General features: G+C 45.7%; 1 protein-coding gene across 1 annotated transcript in view; it reads right to left on the bottom strand.

Annotated features, from left to right (window-relative positions):
* fam20cb (FAM20C golgi associated secretory pathway kinase b) overlaps nucleotides 1-17,207 on the bottom strand; it is a 33,129-nt gene that overhangs the window by 1,718 nt on the left and 14,204 nt on the right. Inside the window, exons 4-6 of the mRNA XM_083688111.1 lie at nucleotides 3,976-4,068; nucleotides 1,154-1,269; nucleotides 217-397 (exon numbers count right to left, since the gene is read on the bottom strand). Of these exons, the coding sequence (XP_083544237.1) occupies nucleotides 217-397; nucleotides 1,154-1,269; nucleotides 3,976-4,068 (390 nt within the window). The remainder of the gene's footprint in view (nucleotides 1-216; nucleotides 398-1,153; nucleotides 1,270-3,975; nucleotides 4,069-17,207) is intronic.

Below are 17,207 nucleotides of genomic sequence, written 5' to 3'. Positions count from 1 at the left end.
AGTAAGTGAATCAACTATACATCACAAATAAGACTTTCTATAAGAACAAGTGCCACAAGCAGTCACAGTGTCAGAGAAAGGGAAGAAAACTATTGTTAGTTAGGAACTAATGAATCTAATCCGTCTATCTATCTCACTTGTGTAAACATATATGATAGTCCTTGTTTTGTATCATTATCATTACAGTTTCTCATGAATAAAGTATGTTACACCTACTCCGCTTTCTTGCGTTTGTGGTAAGAGCGTCTCCAGGGGTTCCTCCAGGTCTTGCGTTTGGCCAGGGCCAGGTCGGGGAGGAAGGCGGCCAGCGAGCCCTCGATCTGGTCCGGCTTACCGCACAGAGCATGCTCCGTGGAACAGTAGTACGAACACTCGCCGTAGAAACAGATGTTGTTGGCTGGTAAGGACAGAGTGAGAGAGTGACGATAAGAATGGTTTGGCTCCTTAGTTGAAACTTTATTGATACATCATAGCGGATTATCACGGCAGCAGGAGAGGCTGGTGGAGGTAGAAATCGGAGGACGGGCTCATTGTAATGCATGGAGTGGAATGAGGAACGGTATCAAGCACTACTGCAAGACGGGTAAAAGTATCTGATTAAGATACACGATTAGAGGAGAGAATGAGACTGATAAAAATTGCTTGCGATGTATATTAGACCAATGGCGCCATCTACTGTTCGCATATTGAAAGGCAATGTTTTGTGTTAGATATACCACTGCTATAGTAGATGTATCATGTATGTATCAGCCTTGTCTGACAGTCTTAAAACCCAACATAATCAGCTGGTGAACAAGGTTGGACAACTATTACATCTGCAACCCATAGACTCCCTCTAAGCCACTGGCACAGAGTCCGCAGTAGTAATAATAATAATAAATAATAGTTTATTTGAGTAGGGACAGATACAATTAAAACATTGGCATATTGAATAATTAACAGTCAGATGCATTGCCCCATCGTGCTTAACCTTGTGCTAAATAAACCACAGTCTATGATATATACATGACAAACCTGTGAAGATCAGTCTGCACCATAGAAGTCATAACGAATACACCCATATGTACCAACGAATACACCCATATGTACCAACGAACACACCCATATGTACCAACGAACACACCCATATGTACTGTCAGATAGATGATTGTACCTGGAGATATGAAGAAGGTCCTCCAGAGCTTCTTGTCTCGAGTCACGTCTCTGATCTCCTTGGTCATGTTTACCTGTCTACCTGCCACAGGGGGAACCCGACGGAAGTCCAGTATCCTGCATGAAGAGAAATATAAATATTATAAAATATACATATAAATGTAGACATTTATATTTACCTTTCATTAACTAAAATGATGATCACTCGCTCACTGTATGGCACATTTGACGGCGTTACGTTGACATGTAGTGGCATTTCTACACCTGCAGAGGGAGCTGTGACTTAAAGAGTACACTGTCTCCTCTCACTGATACAGTAAAACACCATCACAGCATAAGCATTCATGTCAAATAGATTTTATGTCAGACAAATATATATATATACACAGGGGACATGAAGCAGCAGGAGTGGAGCCTGAGGTGGGCCCTCTCTCTCTCTCTCTCTCTCTCTCCATTATTCTGAGTGCTTAAATGTCTGTCTCTCTCTGCGTGCCTCATGCTCATTTTATGCATGTATAGCCTCCTCTGTCAGAGCACATGATGCCACTGTACACGGATGCTTTAAAAATTAATCCCCATGAACACACCTAAATGGCCCAGACCTGAGGGCAGCGAGATAGAGCGAGAGAGGGGAGTGGGAGAGTACGAAGGAGAGAGAGAGAGAGAGAGAGAGAGAGAGAGAGAGAGAGAGAGAGAGAGAGAGAGAGAGAGAGAGAGAGAGAGAGCACTCCAAGATGCAAATTGCCCCTTCATATTGATGGGCGTGTCAGAAAACCTCTGCATTAGATCTGTGTTTGCTTCCCTCTGGCTGTCAGATGTACCATACTGTAACACAGGGCCGCATGGGGATGTTGCCATGCAAAAGAGAAAAGTGCTGGCTTCAATTTCCCCCTGTGTCACTCACTGCTCTTTACCCTTCCTCCCCTCCTCTTCCTCCTATCCTAAAGTTGTTTCAAAGGAAGCTAAAACCAAGCAAGCCAGCAATTCACCCTTTTAATCCAATCACATAATTAATAGAGCGTAGAGTGCTGTTTGTGTAAAAGCACAAATGGCTGTGTGTGTGTGTGTGTGTGCGCGTGCGTGTGTGTGTGTCTGTGTGTGTGTGTGTGTGTGTGTGTGTGTGCGTGTGTGTGTGGAATGGCTGTGGCCTCCTGGGAAGCGTTGCAGCCTCAGCCTCCCTAGCGCTGCACGAAGCGCCCAGGCTTTAATTTAGAACAGAGACAAAATAAGAAAAAAAAGGAAAAAAAAGAAGCTGCTTTTGGCTAACCCTGCCGCCTGTTTTATATTTAGAAAGGGAGCAGGGATTTTTTAATGCCTTTGGTTTCCTCCTCTCCCCCTAACCCACACACATGCCTGTGTGTGTACTCTGCACCAACTGGGGCTAGTGCCGGACCAGATGTGTAACAGACTGGTCAGGCCGGCTGCTGCTGATGCTATTGCTGCTGATGCTATTGCTACTGATGCCATTGCTACTGATGCTATTGCTGCTGATGCTATTGCTGCTGATGCTATTGCTGCTGATGCTATTGCTACTTATGCTATTGGTGCTGCTGAATGGTGTTACCTTGTCCTGAGGCAAGACATAGCTTTGACCAGTATAAGACAGAAGCAGCTAATGCAACACTGGACTGGCCTGAGGTTGTAGGGGAAACTTGCTGCTCTGGACTTTGTTGACAATCCTGTATCACATTCCATGTACAAAAACGCTGCCATATGCGAGGACACACTGATCTTTACTGTTAAAGCATATAAGTAAAACATCGCACTCCGGTATCCTGCGAGTCACAAGCCATTTTGTATTATACACCCCAAAGTACATCAAATGGAGTCAGTGGCACACATTACTAATGGCTGCCGTGTATACAAAGGCCTTTACATTGCCAGGAATGACCGCATTGTCGACCTAATTGCTAGTTAGATAGACAGGCATTACCATCAACAGTTAAAATTCACAAGGATTCCAGTGTTATGGCAAGTTGGTTCAGTGAGAATGATAGCTAGTAATACTGGTATTTGGCAGCCTTGGACATGTGCATTACCTAACAGCACATGGCCTGTAAATTGCAGGCCTCCCAAAGAAAAAAGCCAAGCAGCTTGCAAGATGTTGTTCTGTGTCAGCTGTTGTGGGAAGCTTAGCTGTGTGGCAAAGGCGACGTTACCTGTATCCATGACTATTTGTTTGACCTTTGTTATATTTTGGGTTCTTTGATGTAATGTGAACCCAAATAAAGTATTCAAGTGTGTGTGTGTGTTTGTGTGTGTGTGTGTGTGTGTGTGTGTGTGTGTGTGTGTGTGTGTGTGTGTGTGTGTGTGCGTGCGGGCGTGTATATGTGTGTCTAGACATGACAAGGACAACACTGATCTGATGCTCGGCAACGCTGTTGATGTGTGTGAGTCTTATTTTCAATGACAATGATCACACCACAGTGATACATGACTCCAGTATAAGGGCAAGGACAAGGTAATGAGAGCTTCACTATCATGGCAACATTACTGCAAGAGACATTTGTCTTTCTGATGTGGAAGGGGCCCTAGAGGTTTTCCTTCGATGATCACTGATGCCTTTTTTTAACAGTCACTAGCCCTGGTGGTTAGGCACCAAGGCTGTAGCCATTGTTAAATGAGATGCTAACAGCAGGAAGGCAACATTCATTCAGTATGAGTCATGGCCTCCTAGTGATTAGGTCTGTTATGGTATGAACTCACTCTCCTCTCTTCCAAACTGTCTCTCTGACACAGAGACACACACGCACGCACGCACGCACGCACTCACGCACTCACACACACACACGTGTAAGAATACAGGTGGTAAGAGTGATTTACCTGTCCAGATGAAAGGCAGCGACCTCAGCGTTGTGTCTCTCAAAGTCTGAGAAGTAGAAGAAGTCTGGGGGCGTCTCCTGTTCTCTGGTCTGCCTGCAGGGGAAAGGTCAAAGGTCAAAGGTTAGGGCACTGTTCTGTTAGGCACTTCCAGGAACAAGGGCTCCAGGCTGAATTTCGCTCAAGGCACAGACCTAGGATCAGCTCACCCTTCCCAAATCCTAACCCTAACCATGAATGGGTGACACACAACGCTGACCTCAGTTCAGTGCCTAAAGGGTAACTTCATCCAGGTTTTGTCCTGAACAAAGACACCACTACAAAACCAAAGCCCTCCCAGGCTAGGCCACAATTGTAGCTGTGAGGTTGTATTGTGGGTTGTGGAGACTGGAAGGGACTCAAGGTTAGAGACATTAAAGTGTTCACCATGGTACTGTACTTTACTGTACCTATTTCTGGAGCGCTATGATCCTCCCTGAAAATGCTTTCCACACACATTCTGACTTAAAGCTCTTACTGTGTAAAAAATATTCTCTTTAGGCTTAAGACTCTCACAGTAAAGGCCAGCCAGCAGAAGAGGTACTGTCCAGGCATCAGAGGTACAAAGGAGTCAAAGGCATTGAAGGTACAAACATACAAAACAGACTCTTTTGAATGTTAGATTGTTAAAAGGCTCCCCTACTGTACATACTTGTATTGTTGTTTTATGTATCCTTTATTTAAACAGGGAGATCTCACTGAGACCTGAGTCTCTTTTACAAAAGACAAGACAACAACATAAAAGCAATAATAATAAATATATATTTTTTAAATCTACAAAATAATGAATGGGAAAAAAAGAAGCACAACCTAGATAAAAAAAAACTATGTGAATAACAGCAATAGATAGTAATCACACAACAAAGGACCTGCTAAAACAGTTAAAATGTTCAATGAATAACATTGAACTCTGACAAATGAAAATGCCAGAATAGCAGACCAATCACTCGTGACCTTCAATGAAACACCTTCATCTGAGTATTTTTGCTGAACAATGCAAGCAATGTTGCTGAGATGTAACTTCCACATTACTCTTGAAGAATTTCAATTATACAGCACACCTTACTGTCACTCAATCTCTTGTTTACATAAACTTTACAATAGTTACACAATACAGTCAAAAACCAGGAATGGAGCAGCAGCCTCCTCCACATCCGTGTCTACTTCAGAGAGTTTATCTCATCAACTGAATAAAGGCAGAGAGCAGAACAGGGAGAGGAGAGGAAGATGGAAACAGACTCTTATCTTGGCAAGGTACAGTAATGCACTTCTCTCATCTGTCTGTCTATCTGTCTATCTTCCTCCTCCTCTCTCTCTCTCTCATTCTCTCTCCCCCTTTCTTCCTCTCTCTCTCGAGCCCTCAGCTGGCTGCCATTGTTCCAGCACAGCTGTGAAGCTGACATATGCACAATCATTAAATAACTCAGCGTGAAACCCAGGAACACACCACCCCACTCAACATTCTTCTCTCTATACTCAGCTCTCTCTCTCCCCTTCTCAACTCAGCTCTCTCACCCCCCCCCTCTCCTTCTCAACTCAGCTCTCCCTCCCCCCCTCTCTCTTCCTCAACTCAGCTCTCCCACCCCCTCTCTCTCTTTTCCTACTCAGCTCTCTCCTCCTCCTCCTCCTCCTCTACTCATCTCTCTCTTCTCCTCACATACTATACTCATCTCTCTCTCTCTCTCCTCTCCTCAACTCTCTCTCTCTCTCTCCTCAACTCTCTCTATCTCTCCTCCAGGGCCAGAGAGCTGCTTGCAAATTCTATCTTCCTCTTATCAAAGGCTTCACTTCAGGGATAACACTTTCCATTTTCAAGGAAAGCTCATAGTGAAAAGGCTGTGTTGCTGTCTCACTTTTAATACTTAATATTTTGGTTATGATTTGATGTAGTATAACATCAACCGTGAGCCAACATTTACCATGCATGTAATGTCAATCTCAGTGTTTAGTAGAAACACATGGGGTTTGTTTATTCAATTGATTACTGTACGCTTAGACAGAGCACAAGCTAGGCAGGGAGGAAAACAAACTGTGCTGTTAAGCTCTACTGTGGGCAAACACTCCAGTCCAATGATTCAAGGTCATTCAACCTACAAAAAATCCACACGCATACCTCACACATTCCTAACACATTGCTCTCTCTATAAGTCAAGACATTACAAAAAAATGTCTATTTTTGTATTACAGAATACACACTGGGCAAGCCCCCTTGGCCAGAGTCTGCTCTGCTGTGCCTCCTGCCCTGGAGTGTGTGTGTGTGTGTGTGTGTGTGTGTGTGTGTGTGTGTATGTGTGTGTGTGTGTGTGTGCGTGCGTGCGTGCGTGCGTGCGTGCGTGCGTGTGTGCGTGTGTGTGTGTGTGTGCGTGTGCGTGTGTGTCACACAGGTCACTCTGAGACTACTCCAAGCCTGAGATGATCTTGCTCCGGCTGGCCTGCTTTTGTCAACGAGTGGGTGCCGAGAGGCAGGAAAGGCCGGGTAATTACTATGATACACATCTAATTCAAATGCCAATAAAGCTATCTGGAGCATGGCATTACACCCCGGCTGTGTGGGAGAGAGAGAGGGGCTAAGGAGGGATCTCTGACTCCTGTCAGTTAGGCTAGGGATATTATCAAGGCCTCTCTGTCCCGCTGCAGCCGAGGCTTCAATTTGTACTTTACACACAGCTGGAGATAAGTATATGCAGCTATTGCGCAACATTATGTTTATATCTTCACAAGCTTAATTAACCCAGGAAATCTCCTCCATTTTCAAGAGAGACCTGGTCTGTTGTGACCGAATGAATCACTGAGAAGTGGCCGCATTGTCAAAGCAAGAGAGAGAAAACCATTGACATACATAAATGTATGACTGGAATCAAGTCAGTAGTTGGACTCATAAATGTTTGAGCACACAGTATATCAAGTATAGATGAAAGGGGGAAGCAGTAGACAGTAAGCACTAGTCTAGTGTCGTACTGCCATCCTCTGGGGAGGCTGGTGGAGGTTGAAATCTGAGGACAGGCTCATTGTAATGCATGGAACGGAATGAGGAATGGTGACACCATTCCTCATTCCCTTCCATGCATTACAATGAGCCCGTACTCTGATTTTCTGCCTCCACTGGAAGTCCTGATACTGTGTGTGTGTTGTTCAGTATTTCACTGGCCTGGATGCTACTGTAGTCTGTTGCATCTCAGGCACTCTGGTTTTTCCTAACAGTTGGCCCAAAATATTTGAAGAAAAAGAGAGGAACAGGCCTACTGCACACACACTGCGTCAGTGCTCCAACAATCGAATGGCAACACTTCAAACACTTAGTTCTTCATCAGGCCACCTTCAAAAATATTCACCAGATTCTACTGGGCATGGCAGCATCATAGGAGCAGGTAAAGAAGATACTTCCCAGGCTAGTAGCACACACTGCACTGTAGTTTCTGGAGGTCAGTAAAGGCTGGTGGAGGTAGAAATCGGAGAATGAGCTCATTGTAATGCATGGAATGGAATAACCAGCCTCCCCTGCTGTAGATACAGCCCTGCCTGAGCAGCCATTGCTGTCCTCCTAACTGGTGGCCAGTGAGGTTGGTGTAGAGTATGCTTAGAGATGTATTTATGGGGAGGATATTTCAGTATGGCCAGAGGGTGACATAATAGTCCCTGTCCTGCCTGGCCTGTCTATCTGTAGCAGGTGAAACCTGCTGAGCTGAGCAGGCTCAGTATGACCCTGCACACAGGGGTAAACACATAGTTTACACTCCAGGGTTAGACAGCTTCTTGGCAGGTCTGCAGGCTTTGAGGGCCACGGGCAGCCAATAGGCTTGCAGCCTCCCTGTACACACAGTGGTGTGAGAACAGTAGCCGATCTCCACAGGAAAAGCATACGTTACATATGTGTGCTGTACATTCCATACCTGAGCTCTCTCACTGTGTGTGTGAGGGGAAAACTAGGGAAAGTCAAACCATGTAGAAACCGTTTTGTTTCAAAGTCATGTTGTCAATAGACAACGCTCATACTCACAGTAAAGCATTACTGAGGCAGAGATGGATTGTCAAGATAAAGAGTAAAAGGACAAGGGTATCAGTCAACCTGAGGGAACACACAAAGGCTGAGTCCACAGATCTGTCATGTCATCTGTCAGACAGACACAGACCATGAGGGGAGCGCGCATACAAAAAAACAAAACAAATTTCCTGCACAGTCCTGTTTTGATTGTTCTTCTCTCTACCTCAAGGGGGCACTGTTGAGCTGTGAGCCCAGACAGGCTCGGTGGACAAACAGAGGGATGGCGGTGACTTTGAGCTCAGACATGAGAGGGGGCAGCCAGTTGTTTAACTCCATTGGCGCGTGAGTGAGGCCTGAATCCTGGAGCCGGTACAAGGGCAAGGACAACAAACATCAGAGGGAAACAAAGACCCTCCAAGCATTCCAAGGTCAATGTTTTATACTGCCAATCCAACATATATTTCCAATGCGGCGACTGTACTGAATGTATCTGAGAGAGGATCTGTGAAAAGAGCCTCCATTTAAAGGTTGATGGAGTACAGAACATGTCGGCTACATTGAATACCTGAATACCTCACTGCTACAGTACCTGTATGACGCCCTGAAGCATTTATTGTACTGTATGCACTGAATGTGTGTGCGTGTGCGTGCACACATGTGTGTGCACGTGTGTGTGTGATGAGAACAGGGGTGGGGAGGAGAGGCGGAGGAGGCCCGCTGCAGTGTTGGGTCTTGATTCAGCTCCAGAGGCTCCCTCATGTTTATGTGAGGGAGTGTGTGGACGGATACTCGGCAAGGCAGTAAAAATTCCACTGAGGGACTCTTTTAGCCGGCGCACACACCCATGGGCTTTTCCAACAACTCCCAGACACTGGTCCAGGTGTGTGTGTGTGTGCCTGTGTGACTGTGTGTGTTTGTTTAGGCATCTGTGTGTGTGTGTGTGTGTGTCTGTGTGTGTGTGTGTGTGTGTGTGTGTGCGTGTGCGCGTGTGTGCGCGTGTCTGTGAGACATCTTTGTATCTATAATAGCTCTTCAGCCCCTCCAGCGCTCCTTGGTCCTCTCTGACACCCCAGATCCCAGCTCTGAGAGGGAGAGAGGCAAGAGAGACAGCTGTTTTCTGGAAGCCCAACAGTGGTCAAGCACAGGGACTGAAGATGACAGGACACAACAGGACAGCAGGAAGTAGTTGACTGGCTGACAGGGTACTGTAGCTCTCTCTCTGCTCCCTTTACACCCAGCTCCCAGTAAGCCACAAGACATTCTCTCACTGTGCCGTATCTATTAAGCCATATCAGAGATGGGATTAGTGGTCATAATGGGAACAACAAATTCTATTTGTGTGGGAATTGTCGGCTAGTATAAGCCGTTTACGACTCCAAGGCCTTGCTTGGGGTTGGGGGTTATAGATGGAAGTGTTTATCCTTCGACTAAATGGTTAACTTGTGAGAGTAAACTTCCATTCTGTTCAGTTCCGACCACTTTAAAGGGCCTATATTTAAGCTATAAATAGCTGCAAATGGAAATCACTCTGCAAAACACAGCCATTAGAGGTTCAGTGTGGGGCACGGCACCATGAAATGTGTTTGCTATCTCAGACTACTCAGGAGAACTCATAGTTGCATGTCACTGTTGTTGAGAGGTTGTTGACAGCCAGAGACCGCATCGACACCTGCTGCAACGCAATCCAATTCAGGACAGATCTGTGATCCTACTCACTCACAAACACATGCGCAAACGCATGCACGCACGCACGCACACACGCACACATACACACACCCACCCAAATGCGCGCGCACACACACACACACACAGGAGCTGACAAGCAGGCATACCCTACACTACAATACCCACTTCAGGCCTGGTAACGTCACCCTGCATAAATATTTCAGATAGCTAAACAGGCCATAAAGATGGATCCATCATCTAAACATAATCAGGATCAGATTTACTGCTGGATCTGACAGGCACCTCCATCTCCAGCCTCAGATCACAGGCAGTGTCTGGGAGCCTAAACAGCAGCTCATCTCCCCGAAGCAGCAACACCAGCTACAAGGAGATAATACATTATGGTGCATTAGCCTTCTCCCTACATATACTGATGATCATGCCCAGGTCTGTACTGTGGGCTTCATGGAATACTACTGGAGATATAGACTCACCCAACACTTTATTAGGAACACCTGGACACCTTCTCATGGTGGAGGTGGTGTAATGGTGTGGAGAATGTTTTGTTGGCACACTTTGGGCCCGTTAATACCAATCAATCATCGCTTGAATGCCACAGCCTATTTGAGTATTGTCGCTGACAATGTGCATCCCTTCATGGCCACAATTTACCCATGTTGTAATGTCTATTTCCAGCATGATAATGCACCATGTCACAAAGCAAAAGTCGTCTCAAACTGGTTTCATGAACATGACAATGAGTTAAGTGTTCTTCAGTAACCTTCCCAGTCACCGGATCTGAATCCAGTAGAACACCTTTGGAATGTGGTAGAACGGGAGATTCACAGTTTGAAAGTGCACCTGAAAAATCTGCAGGAATTGCGTGATGCAATCATGTCATCATGGACCAGAATCTCAAAGGAATGTTTCCAACATGTGGAATCAATGCCACGAAGAATTGAGGCTGTTTTGAGAGCAAAGGGAGGCCCTACCCAATATTAGTATAGTGTTCCTAATACAGTGCTCTGTGAGTGTACATACACATCAGGGGAGGCAGGTGAAGGTAGAAATCGGTGGACGGGCTCATTGTAATGCATGGAATCATACAGTAGCCTTTTTGTCTTACAGTAAGCATTTGGTTTGATCATATTTTGTTCAACAGACAAGGCTTGATAGGCTATGACTATGAAGATGACCAGCAGAATGTGTTCTGGACACCCAGTGGGTACAGTATTGTAGCTAAACTGCTTTAATCCCTCTGTGTGTTGGTTTGTTTCCTCTTCATTGTGCATATTACAAACCTACTGTATATACACACTCAAGACGAGACAGCGATGCACTTCCTGGAGCCAGAATATTCCTAGGAAAGTACTAATCATTTCTCATTCCATTTACAGTGCATCAAAGCCACCAGGAAATGATTAGGGCTTCAAGTTAATTAAAATGTCTTTGATTAAAAATTGAGTTTGGGAATGCAATTAAGTATTTCAAACAGGCTAATGTCATCCCTGCAACCGCTGGAGTCACAGTGTGGAGTGGCTCTTAGCTCTGTGATGCTATACTGCGTCTACTGAGGAGTGATGGATGGATGCTTCGACTGCAGCCCCTGAAGCACATAGCTACCATTTAGACCCATGGTGACGCAAAACTCATGTATCTTTCCCAGGATGAGAGACAATGTACAGACATCTTATCCCCTATTGAAGAGATTCCAATTGTGTCCTGCCAAATATAAAGAATATAAAATATACTGTACAATGACGGCAGGAGCCTAAGTAGTAGAGTTGGTTTAAATTAAATTCTCCTATAAGAAACAGGACTCCTGTCGAATTTCAGCCACTCGTTCTATAATTAGCGCTTTTGAATCAAAAACCGGTCCCCGAAATAGAAAAATACATATTGTCAAGAAATTACGTGACTGTTCAGAGCGAGGCACACCTCCCCACTCCCGTGAGCAAAAGCTTATTTTGATAGGGCCTTAAACTGAGGACTATGTGGTCTAATGAGATAAGAAATCGATTAAAATTAATTCATGAACCATACAGTCAACACCTAAGCCAAAATCTGGCTTCAAAATTCTAAAGAATTACGAACAGAAATCCTGTAGCATTTTTTTGATGTATTGAGTGATCTAAGATTGCTACACGGTATATGCCAATGTCTTTAATCTCCATTTCTACAGAGGAGGGGGATTACATGTGTTTCATGTACATGAGTGGGCAGGAGAGAAGCAGGAATGTGTGTGTGTGTGTGTGTGTGTGTGTGTGTGTGTGTGTGTGTGTGTGTGTGTGTGTGTCTGTTATAAAGGATGATCCTTAATTCTCTCCATTCAGGTCTCTTATACGACATCAATGAAACACATGTCTCCTGTGCTGTGTTTAGTTCAGTCAGAACAATAGCTGGATCTTTCCTGGTGCTCCAGTATTCTAGCTACAACAGGCTGAGTCTGTTCCTTCTGCTGCCCATTGATTCATTGATCCACACCGTTAAATCCACTGGAGTGCAAAAGGTGAATTTCATCTAAAAGCACATGCACTGTAGGCTGATTGATTCCAGCAAATTGAAGTGGACACCCACGTTTACCTGACTGACATACTGTATCAGTAGCACCCATGTCTACTATTACAGTAAGTTTGCTTTTTTTTTTGACAGGGTTACAATCACCTCCACCTCAATTGGAATTTACCACTTCATCCCAGTAACTGCACCGGAGGATAAGGAAAACAACCGCCATTGTTGTTTATAATGACAATTGAGTTGAACCTTGGGGTCTGCCGTTCTCATCCTCATCATGTCTCTTCCTCATCATGTATGATCCTCATCATATCTGATCCTCATCATGTATGATCCTCATCATGTCTCTTCATGTGCCTTTTTTTCCATCCTCCTGGCGTAAAACCAACCCTGTGCAGCCAAGCTCTATTTTGCGTTTGGTGATGGTGTTGATGATGATCCGTAGAACGTTGTCTCTGGAACCTGTAGTGTCATTAGCTCTCTCAGCAGGTGATTCACTTCGAAGTGAAGAGACATTCTAGAACAAACACTAGTTCGAAAAGGATGGAATCCATCTCACATTCTTCCAGTGTGGCCGTCCTCAAAATTCAACAGCCAATCTAAAACATGCTGTACTATTCTCCCCATAATAAATAATGAAATAGGCTTTGTACTCTTTGTTCAATACAGTGTCTCAATCCCCAGTCCTTCTCTCCTTAGAAACGGGCATTCGGAGAGTGGCTTGACTTCAACAAAAGGTTGCTGGAGCAATCTCTGTGTAACGACACGCTCTCCATTATCTGTATTTAACGGACATCCAGTAGAGTGGTCTTCACTTTCACTCAGTAGGAGGCCTCAGGCTGCAGAACAAGACTGACACGCACGCACGCACGCACGCACGCCCGCACGCACGCACGCACGCACGCACGCACGCACGGTAACACTACAGCCAAGCCTTTTTATAATCACATCAGGTGCTCTGTACTCCACACTAGGATCACAGCCTGGCTTTGGTCTTATGTAAAACGTGCCCACCATGGAGACGTACTAGCCGGCTCCTGATGAACAACTAAAGGGCTGTAGTCTATGGCGAAAACAAATATGAGATTTCAAGATCCATACACATTTACTGTGCTATAGAGCTGCGTGAAACATTCAGCGCAGGCCACAGGAGGCAAACGCTGGGCAAGCTCAGACTTCAAGCAAAAAGGCCACCTCCAACAAAACAAAACAACAAAAAAAAATCACACACCGCCTACGGTCTTGAAGTGAAACCAAACCAATTGCTCTCTCTCTCTCCCTGTACAGCAATTACTGCTAATTAGCAGGTCCACGTCCTCCATCTTGCCTTGGCACTCGGACCACGTAGAACACCTTTCTTCTCTTTCCTCAGACTCTCTCTGTCCCTCTGTGCCCGCTGTAGCCCTTCTCCTGGCCGCACCAAAACAGAACAGGAGGACGGTGGGTCGCCGCTGAGCAGGATGAGACAGCTTGAGAGCCGGTGCGTTCATTATTCATGTCTCCCCCCCCTTCTCTGCCTCGCTGTGTGGAATGGATTTCTTTCTAGAAGGCATTACTGGGAAAGGCCTGGTGTTAAACCATTCCTCCTCCCCTCCCTGATGATCACAGGGAAGAGGGGGCTTCATGATGGGTGGTTGGAGGGGGTTGAGAGAGAGAGAGAGAGAGAGAGAGAGAGAGAGAGAGAGAGAGAGCCTAAGAAGAGAGAATGAGAGGGAAGAGAAAGAATACGAGAGAGGGGGGATGAGAGGAAGTAAGAGAAAGAGAGAGATTGAGAGAGAACAAAGGAGGGAGGAGAGAAAGAGAAGGTGAAAGCGGGAGGAGAAGATAGCGGCGGGTGATGTGTGTTTTAGATGAGCCGCAGAAGAGGGATGTATTTTTTATAACGCTGAAGCTCAACAAGCCGGCCAATTATCTTTTAATGATGTTGGAGGGAATGAATGGTTTTCCTGCACTAGTGTAATGTGTTAACATGAGCACTGACCTCTCCCTCCCTCTCTCTCTCCCCCTCTTTCTATCTCTCTCTCTCTCCCCCCCTCTTTCTATCTCTCTCTCTCTCTCTCTCTCTCACGTGGAGGGAACAAGCCTGCCTTGCACTCACACACAGTGACGCTCAGCTACAACCATGACAAAACCCCACAGGTCCTGTTTCTCAAGAGGCTCCATTCATCATAGTTCTCCACAGGAGAGAGGATAGAAAGGTACGCACACCAGGCCCTTACTCTCTAATACAAACACTGGTTTTTCAACATACCTTTTTTCGAATACGGAAAGTACAGCCTTTTGTGGCTACTCTCTGCTAGTCTACAAATAAAATGGATTTTTTTTTAGCACACGCTTATGATGAGTAACTGGAACTAGAACCAATCTATCTGCTCCGCTCAGCCGTTGAGCTCTATCTGTGGAGCAGAGTGAGAATACCCCCTCAGATCAATGGGAGAGGAGCACCCAACCATGTTAGCTAGGCTGAGGGAGCCAGGCAGAGGCACACCTCCACTTAGTAGTGAGGGGATAATTCTCTCAGGGCCTTTCAGAGAGAGAGGGTTGGATCCCTTTCAAAGCTGATGTACCGCATGTCTCACTGCTCTACCTTTCCCTTCAGTCGTGTTTAAAAGGATAACCTGAGGGATTGGCATACACACAATCGCACGCCCACACACACACACACACTAACGCGCACATGCGAACACACGCACACAGGCACACACGCACACACACACACATGCAAGCAAGCGGACAGGCTATTCAGGGCAGGCGGTTAATGATGAGCCAGTCAGAATGTCAGGATGCCAGAGGCGGTCCATTCCTCCAGATTACAGAGCTCTGCTTGGCGCAGCTTAATGGACGGATCCACAGCCACACTGTGGAGAGGGGCAGAGGCAAAATTAATCTTCCTTTGAGAGGCTGGGCCAGCCAGCCAGCCAGCCAGCCAGCCAGCCAGCCAGCCAGCCAGCCAGCCAGCCAGCCACACACACACACACGCACGCACGCACGCACGCACGCACGCACGCACGCACGCACGCACGCACACACGCATACACACACACACGCACACACACCAAGCCCTGCGTCCCTTGAGGCTCTGTGTGTGTGTGTGTGTGTGTGTGTGTGTGTGTGTGTGTGTGGGGGGGGGGGGGGGGGGGGGGTTGTGTGTACTTGCGTGAGATGAAAGTGGAGGGAAGATGCTACAGTACGTGCCATATTTGGCATCAGAAACAGAGCATGGATACACAGTAAAGACGAGGGCTTTGACGAGAACATCAAGCTTCTCTCACTGATGCAAAGCTGACTGTGGTGCTAAGAGCTGAAGGCTTCCCTGAAGAGGACAAAGCAAAAGCTCTGAAACCATCGAAACCCAACGCCTTAAATCCCTGAAGTACATCTCTGCTATTGTCTTGTCGAGTGGTGAGGCCATGAATACAATGAAGTAATAGAATATTGTGGAAGAAAAACCAGACTACAGTGAAGTTGTCAGAAATGGCTCCATGTATAAGAAGCCTTTCCTCACACGGGCCCTTACGCTCTTCATCCTGGAGTCCCAGTCAATAAGCCAGTTCTCTCAGACACTAAATGGACTCCCAGATGCAGACTCACAGCACTCCGGAGAACCATATCCACATTGTGAACATGGACAAGTCATTCAGCACAGAGACGAGAGAACTCGTGGCAGTGTTGCTTCCTGTGTGTCTGGGCACAGGGAAACAAATACACACACACACATGCGTACGCACGCACGCACACACACTCACACACACACACAGACACACACAGACACACACAGTGAGCTTCCGCTGTAAACTCCAGTTTGATGAGTGTCTCTCCATGCGCAGCCCCTCAGGATCTAGCCAAGCCAGACTGAATATGGAGGGAACAGCTGGCCTACTTTACCTCACTTTACATGACTAAGACCCTCAACCAGCATTCAAACCTATGGTATTGTACAGCAGTAATACTATGAGAACTGTATTCATGTACAATAATGTATTATTGTAATACTATATAATCATTGTACTCATTGTTTTTTTTTATAAACAAGATGATGTATCCCATGGAGTTTTGTACTGCACAAATATTTGGATATATACTGTTTATACAGTACCAGTCAAAAGTTTGGAACAAACTTGCCAAGAGTGTGCAAAGCTGTCATCAAAGCAAAAGGTGGCTACTTTGAAGAATCACTTTAACACTTTTTTGTTTACTACATAATTCCATATGTGTTCCTTCATAGTTTTGATGTCTTCAATATTAATCTACAACGTAGAAAATAATAAAAATAAAGAAAAACCATTGAATGAGAAGGTGTGTCCAAACTTTTGACTGGTACTGTATTTGAACAAAAATGAAGAAATGATGAGCAGTAAAATAAAATGGGTTGTAGCACTAATTTGTGTGCAGTGTGCATATCATTTAATAAGACATTCCCACCCGATGAGCACCTTTCATAGCATTGCTGCAGACAGAGATCTCTGAGGTAATGTGACAGCTTACAGGTATGTCCTGTAGAACTGAGAAAGCCATACATGCGTTCTTGAATTTCCTGTGAACTGACCTTGACATTGGCCCAAGTAAGTGGTATACCAGAACAGCTAGCTATCCCCATGGTGGATTAGCCGTATAGCTTCCTACCTGCACGTACACACCGAACACACTCATACCTGCACTTACACATCCAACCCCTATTGCGTTACACTCTACCTGCTTCCAGGCCTTTCTCTTTCACCACACGTGTTATGTTAGACTCAGTTTTTATGCATGTAGTATGGCTTTCCCACCCGAAGCTCCCAACCTCATCCTATGTAATTCCATGCCACAAAGCTTTGCTAGTCAGCTAGCTGCTCACATGCACAGAAGAGTAGACAATAGCCCATATGAGTGGACCAGCTCCAACACAGACTCCTCTGTCTGAACCTATAGGAGCCTTGAGGTAAGAGGAGGGGGAAAGAGGATCACAGATCCTGTTTCTTCTACCCCCAAGTCAGTAATACCTCACACACCCCTATTCATTCACTGAACCCACTCAAGCCCACTCTGGCTACAC

This window comes from Argentina silus, assembly GCF_951799395.1.
Source record: "Argentina silus genome assembly, chromosome: 16".
Lineage (NCBI taxonomy): Eukaryota > Metazoa > Chordata > Actinopteri > Argentiniformes > Argentinidae > Argentina > Argentina silus.
Note: the sequence above shows the minus strand (reverse complement) of the source record. Positions and strands in the feature narration are given on the sequence as shown.